Source organism: Chaetura pelagica, unplaced genomic scaffold (genome assembly GCF_000747805.2).
Source record: "Chaetura pelagica isolate M959 unplaced genomic scaffold, ChaPel_1.0 scaffold472, whole genome shotgun sequence".
Classification (NCBI taxonomy): domain Eukaryota; kingdom Metazoa; phylum Chordata; class Aves; order Apodiformes; family Apodidae; genus Chaetura; species Chaetura pelagica.
The window spans coordinates 2,139,103-2,146,185 of record NW_009952566.1 but is presented as its reverse complement, the minus strand read 5'-3'; the positions used below and the strand labels follow the sequence as shown (position 1 = coordinate 2,146,185).

Below are 7,083 nucleotides of genomic sequence, written 5' to 3'. Positions count from 1 at the left end.
GAAAAGAAAAAAAAAAAAGAAAAAAAGAAAAAAAGAAAAAAGAGGGGGACACACACACAAAGACGACCCTCTCCCCCCGACAACCCCAAAACTATAGCTTCATTTCTTTAGCTTTCACTTTAATAAAATAATGATTCCTTGGGAAAATGGGGTATAAATCTTCATTTTGGAGGCAATTAAAGTGTTGATTTCATTCGTGCCCCTGAGCAATTCTTGTAATTTGCTCAAATAGCTTTATGTACCCAGCACTCCAGAGCTTTTAGAAACCCATTTTCTAGTGAGACTTGTTGGATTACAATTTTTATTCAACAGCAGCTAGTGGAGCTCCTCTCAGCTAGACCCCTCGCTGTAGGGCTCCCCTCGCTTTCAGGCACTGCCCGGCACCGCCACCCCCCGCGAGCATCTTCCCCGGACCCGGGAGCATCTTCCCCGGCCTGCCGGTCACCTCCCTGCCGCTCCTCAAAGCCTTTTACCCTTCGCAGCAAAACTGCGGGGGAAAAAAAGCCCAGCTCACCCCAACAACCCCACGTATGGGCACCTAAACCCCTTATTATTTATATAAAAAATAAAGTTCACGCCTTCCTCCAAAGCCTGCCTCCCCCTGTCACGGCACTACCAGCAGCCCCACAGCAGAGGGAAGAAAATATTTAAGGTACTGCCCACGCTGCGATGCAACACACCTCGATGTCGGTAACCTATAAAATAATTCCTGGGTGACAGTGCTGGTGATAATGGCAAAGCGGCTGAGGAAACTCCTGTCTGCTTGACTGCGCCTTGCTTGAACAAAAGGAAACCTCCAGAGTCTGGAGCTGATTGCTCCTAAGACTGTATTTACGAAGCTGATCATAAAGAAGAAATAACTTGGGGGTTTTTAGTCGGCGTTTTGTGTGTCTGTGTGTTCAGGGTCCAAAGCACCAAGGCGCTGCTGCCCCTCCGTAGAGAGGGAGCCGACAGGGAAAGCCCGACACTTTTGCCCAATTCGGGAAGGGAGGTGGGGAGGGAGGGGGGAAAAAAAAAAGGAAAAAGAAAAAACCCCCCCCCCCCCCCAGATCTCAGCCACTTCCATCATCTAGAAGCTTAATTTAGCTCTGGGCACCTTCTGAATTAGCCCCAGCCACTCCAATTAAAAGACAAGAATCCCGACCTCAGCCCAGCAAAGGGGACAGACAGGAGGAGGGGAGAGGGAAAAGCCAGCTTTCCCAAGGCATCTTCTACTTCCCACATCGGCTACGGCCGGCACTAAGGTTCGAGCCATCCCAGACAAAACCTGGACACCGACAAAGCCACGCAAGGCTTTGCTGGCTTGGGTTTGGATATTTTGTTGTTTTCTTTTTGGTCTGGGTTTTTAAGAGAGGGGTTGAAAACTCGAAAGATCAAGGAAAATCATTTAAAACCTGGGTCCCGTTTTATTTTCTCTCTCTTTTTTTTTTTTTTTTCCCCCTATTAAGTAAAATAAAATGGGCGCGTTTGCAGCAGGCAGGCGTGCACAAAGCAATGTTCACTGAAGTCTAAAAGCGTTCGGCCAAGGAAAACTGACAAGACAGACTAATGAACCGTAGAGACGGGAAGAAAATAGCCAGCATTCGCTAGATTTCAAACCCTCTCTGTCTTCCCTGGACCACCTATCTCAGATTTTATTATTATTTTGGGAAACGGCTCCAGCCCTTCCCTTCTTAAGCCACCAAGATGCCAGCGATTCACAGCTCCCACTTCAATTATTGTAAAGGGTAAATAAAATAAAGACAAAAATTAAAAGCGACAAGAAACAGGTCGAGTTTGCAGGCGATGCTTTTACAAGCTCATCTCGCCAGGTCGAATCCGGGAGCAAGCCTTAATGAAGCAATAATAGCCACATTATTCAAAAATTTTCATTTCGATGGAAATTTATCTAAAAGGGACTTAATCATATGCAAATAATAAAAGGAGGCGTAGTGACCCAGCGAGCGATCTGCATACAAATTTTAGCGTGTGCGGCGTTGGCGAGATCATACCTGATCTGTTAGATTTGCTGATCTTGTTATGTCTTCACTGTCCGATTTTGATCCGCCCTCTCTATCGTCTATGACCAAATCGATAGGCATTTTTCCTTTCAAACAGCTAATATACCGGTGGCAGAAATTGTCACATAATTCGTGTACCTACATTATGACAGAGGTTATAAAAAAAAAAAAAAAGCAACAGGAAAAAAAAAAAAAAAGGAAAAAGAAGGAGGGGAAAAAGGAAGAAAATATAATCAGGAATACGTAAGTAAAATTGACAAGTGCAACCAGTCTCCCCCCTTCACCCCTGTGACATCAAAAGTCCTAAATAGGGGAAACACACTGCAATTATCCCCCGAGACCTCTAGACGCATCCAGAATTAGGAATAACTTTCTTTTCTCGCAAAATAGAGATATCCCAGAAAATTGACAGTGACAAGATGATTCACAGGCTACAACATATTCAACACCCGTGTTAAATTCATCTGCTCCCGGAGCTGTGGCCATTAGAGAGGTGACCTGCATGGGTGACATTTAAGGTAAACTATTTAATTTCATCCAGTTATTTCATCATAAACCCTTTCCAAAGGGGTACGTGGACAGAAAAAAATATTTTCTAATTTTTATTTTTTTTAAAAAAAAGGGGCTGAAATACGTTACAGGCACCCGAGCCCTGAAATCCCCAGTCACTCTGATAAGACTCCTACCTGAGCCGCCTCTATTAATGGGCAGATTTTAACACATTTCGGGTAGAGCGAGAACAACCTGCCATTATGGTTAGATAAAGTGGCTGAGGCTCCCGAGAAACTTTTCAACTATTTAAAAACCTCTCAAAATGTTTATTTTTAGGAGAAAGGGAATTCTCTTCTAGGCCAGCTATCAATGACACGTAAAAAATTCTCAGGAAACCAGAGTGCACTTCCAATTTAATGTGAGCTCGGATGACACCGCCTTCTTAGAAATTAGCATTCTCCCTCCTAAGATTTCTAAAATAGCCAGCAAAAAACCCTGCATTTAGGCTGCAATCTCTTTCTTCTGCTCGGAGGTGTACAATATTCCCAGGAACAAGAGACAGACACAACTATCAACTCTGCTTTGTCTCTGCAAAATGTTATAGGACAATCCCTGCCCTGAGCCTGACCTGCAGATGGCTCTCGAAAAAAAAAATCAAATAAATCCATCTCCCATCCCAACTAACTGTAACCAAAGTCTCTTCCCCACCACCACTACCAAGAAAAAAATAATTTATTTTACAAAAAAATAAATCACAATTTCAGAGGTTTGGCTGAACCAACCATTTCGAGTCTCATCTGCAGCACCACAGAACTGCAACTATTTATACAAAGCCAGCAAAGTATTACAATGAACACAAGGCCTGGGCGTTTGAGAGCCCGGTTTTAGAGGCTGAAATTGTAATTAAACTGCGAAGAGAAATGGACGCCAAGATTGGTCTTGACACTAATTACCAGAAAGAAAGACATTTATGCAAATTTACCAGAAGCCTGAACTTCAGCAGTACTGAAACAGAGGAGGAAGAAAGAGAGAAAGAGAGAGAGAAAAATTACCTTCTCTAATTCCAACAGATGAAACCTTAATACTTGTATGGCTTGAATCATCTGCAAAGACACAAACAACACAAGTATTTATCTCACTCCTGGATTTGAGGATATTTCCCACAGCCGCCCCTGCCACACTTTGTAGCTTGACTTTTCTCTAGTAGTAAATAAAAAGTTGTTTTGATTTATGGCAATAACACTAAAACTTAATAGCAGTGGCTTTGTGCGCTGTTTAACGAGAAGCGATCTAGAGTTAACCAAAAGGAAAAAAAAAATCCCTCTTGCAACGAAGCAACTAAATTATATGGATCATAAACATTTCTTTAAAAAAAAAACAAAACACAACACCACCTCTAAACACCATGGCTGGCTCCTCACTTTGCAAGAGTGGAGCAAGACTCCTCCAGCGGAGACAAAATGTTTGTTTATCCTCAAGGAAAGGAGAGGGGGGGGGGAGGGAAAAGGGAAAAAGAAGGGAGAGAAAAAGACCTCATTTTTTTGGGAATTACTGGATGGTGCATCTCCCGCCACAGCAATCCTGTGTGTTTCCCATCGAGCTGCTGAGATGCGTGGAGGGGCTGGCTCCAGCGGGGAGAAATCCCCGCTCCTCTTGGGCAGCCGCAAGCTCCCCTTTGGATGGGGCTTTCTTTATGTAGATCCTTATGGGATTTTAGTGTGGGGTTTTGGTTTTTTTTTTTACTTCCATGCAATTACCACACTGTCTTTACTTGTGATTATAAAAGTCGCCACTGTCATAATAATAATTTTAAAAAAAAAAAAAGAAACACCACGTGAGAAATTTTCAATTTAGCACCAACAAACCACCTCTCCAGAAGATAAAGTTTAAAAAAAAATAAAAATAAATGGGAAGGAAAGGGAGGGTGGTGGGGTGGGGGTGGGGAGAGGAAGAAGTGTTATTAACTCTTACCAAGTTATCCAGTTCAGGATTAGAGGAAAAGAGGGGTTTCTCTGCTCGGATCTAAACATAAGAAAGGGGAGGAAGAGGGGGAAAAAAATGATGATAAAAAAGATGTGAAATATGGAAGCAGAAAAAGCAGACGTTATTATTTCTTGCTTCATTACACTGTCGGGTCCATTATGTAAGCTTCCGTGCAAAGCCCCGACTGCTGGGTTGAGCGCAGCAGCCAAACACTTGGACAAGTGAAACACACACACCGAAAAATACCTACGGGAGCTCCCTGGGCCGAGCTCCGGCCCCGGCCCCCGGAGCCGGGCAGAGGAGCTCCCGCCGGAGGACGGACCACTCCGGTATTCCTTGTCTTTAGGGGGGTGGTAAATGCCGAGATTTTCCGATTTATTTTTGTTGTTTTGGTTGGAGTTTGGGGATTTTTTTGCTGGGTTGTTTTTTTTTTTGGGGGGGGTTGTTTTGTTTTGTTTGGGGAGGGGTTTGCCTCTCGCAGTAAGAGGGGGGAGGGGAAAATGCGCATCTTTATCTCAGCAGAGACTTGTTTTTCTCGTTACGATTTCCGTCTCCCCCCCCCCCCTCCCCCACTTATGGTTTTTTTTTTCCTTTTTTTTTTTTCCTTTTACTGTTTCAACCCGGTTTTGCTGACCTGTTTGGCGAACACTGCTATGTCTTCATTGAAAGACTCAGAGGAGCAAACATCGCCTCCCGCTACCCCGGGCTCCCTGGGTGTGCATGTAGCTAATTCACATTTCTCAAAAATCAGTGCTAAAAGAGGGAACAGGGGGTGTCTGAAAGAAAATACAATAGTCACACACACAGAGGGGAAAAGTAAAAAAAAAAAACAAAACAACACAAACCAACAACAACAACCAAACAACACATATCATAACGAAATTTAAAAAAAAACCAAAGACAACAATAGTTAGTCTCCCAGCAGCTTGAGGGGGGTGGGGGGATTACCCACCGAGGGGACTCCGGCACCCCCCGCCGCCTCCCGGCCCCTTCCCGGCAGCCAGCCGGCCGGGAGCCCCGCATCCCCCCGGCCTTATCTGGCCACAGATATTGTTCATACAGCCTTAGGACAAGCTAAGAATAAAACCCAAGTCGGTTCCAGCAGCCATTTTGAATTAACTTTCCTTGTCTTTAGGAAAAAAAAAATAAAATAATAATAAAAAATGCAAATCTCTGGTTGTACACTTCTGCCTCTCATGCTTTTAATTCCCGTTTTCTGCTGAAGGACTTGCTGAGACAGAAAGGGGGGGGGGGAAAAAATCATCCGGTCCACCGGCCGGCGCTGCCCAGCCGGGCTGCCCGCCCCCCGCCCCGACCCGACCCGACCCGCGGGGGGAACCAGGTGCTTTTGGACTCTCCCAGCTCTAAAAGCCTCCCCGGGAGAGAGGCTGCGTGTGCATCTGGCTCCCTCGGCCGTTTAATAATTTAAATAAATAAATAAGCGTGGGCACACACACACGTATACATGTATATTTATAACAGGGAATTAATTTATTTTATTTTTTTTTCCCCCCAGGGCTTCATACTTTTCCTTTTTTTGGGTACTGTACACGCTGAGTTTTAACCAACCCTGCAGATTTCTGATAAACTGATAAAGAAACCGAACGATGTGATTTCTTTTTCTTTTTTTTTCCCCTCTCTCCCCCCCTTCTCTTCACTGTTTAGAGAGCGATTTTAAAAGGCTCTTAAAACTTCCCTTCAGACTCAAGCCGGGCAGATTAATTTTAAAAGCATCTGCCTCCCAGCGTAACCCATCAGCTCCCATCACAACGGCCTAGAAACTGCCCTGCAAGTTGCTGCACTGAGGAGCATTCAATGCTGTCGGATAAGAAGTTTTAAAAAATTAAAATGTAAAAGCAAAAATAAATAAAATAGAAGAGAGCTGAGAGAAGCAGCTCCCGAGTTTTTCTCCTTCTCAGCACTGGGAGAGGCGAACAAGGAGGGAAGTCGGGCAAAGAGCTCCAAACTCTCCTTGCTCCCAAACTCCGTGCAGAGATTTACCACCCGGCGCAGGTTCTGCCCTGGGAATATTATTTTCCTCCTGCAGCTCCTGCGTGCAGTGATGCCTGCCGCCCCTCCTGCAACCTCCGGCTCCTATTCTCCGGAGCCCCCGCGGCTCCCCGTGCTAGGGGGGACCCCCGACCCCTCTCTCTCTCCCCCCCTTTTAAAAAGCAGCCCCATCAAAATGAAGAACACGGCCCTTTTCCGCGCAGCCATCCCACCCTTCATCCCCATCCCGCGCAGGGACAGCCCGGCCCGCACTCCGCACCCTCCATCCTCCTCCCTCTCCTCCATCCTCCTCCTCCTCCCCGGCTCCGCGCCGCGCAGGTTGCGCGCAAAGCCCTTCCCCGTAGGGTCACCTACCCGTAGATGGCATCTTTATCTCTCTTGAGGGCGTCGTTGACGGAGGCGCCCATGGCGGGGGGCATGGCGTTGGCGTGGGCGGCGTGCGGGTACTGGTGCGAGTGCAGCGGCGGCCCGTGGTTCAGGTGGTGGACGGGCTGCATGGGGCGGGCGCCGTGGGGGTCCCCGTACATGGTGGTGGGGATGCCCACCCCCTCCATGCCGCCGTAGTGGGGCAGCTCGTCGTGCTGCGGGGCACAGAGAG

At 46.4% G+C, this 7,083-nt stretch overlaps 1 protein-coding gene across 5 annotated transcripts in view; it reads right to left on the bottom strand.

The window, feature by feature from the left end:
- The window catches only part of MEIS1 (Meis homeobox 1), a 115,135-nt gene that overhangs the window by 106,190 nt on the left and 1,862 nt on the right, over nt 1–7,083 (bottom strand). For all 5 annotated transcript variants that reach the window (XM_009993451.1, XM_009993447.1, XM_009993448.1 and 2 more), the window contains exons 2-6: nt 6,840–7,066; nt 5,110–5,251; nt 4,464–4,514; nt 3,545–3,595; nt 1,992–2,138 (exon numbers count right to left, since the gene is read on the bottom strand). In XM_009993451.1, the coding sequence (XP_009991753.1) occupies nt 1,992–2,138; nt 3,545–3,595; nt 4,464–4,514; nt 5,110–5,251; nt 6,840–7,066 (618 nt within the window). The remainder of the gene's footprint in view (nt 1–1,991; nt 2,139–3,544; nt 3,596–4,463; nt 4,515–5,109; nt 5,252–6,839; nt 7,067–7,083) is intronic.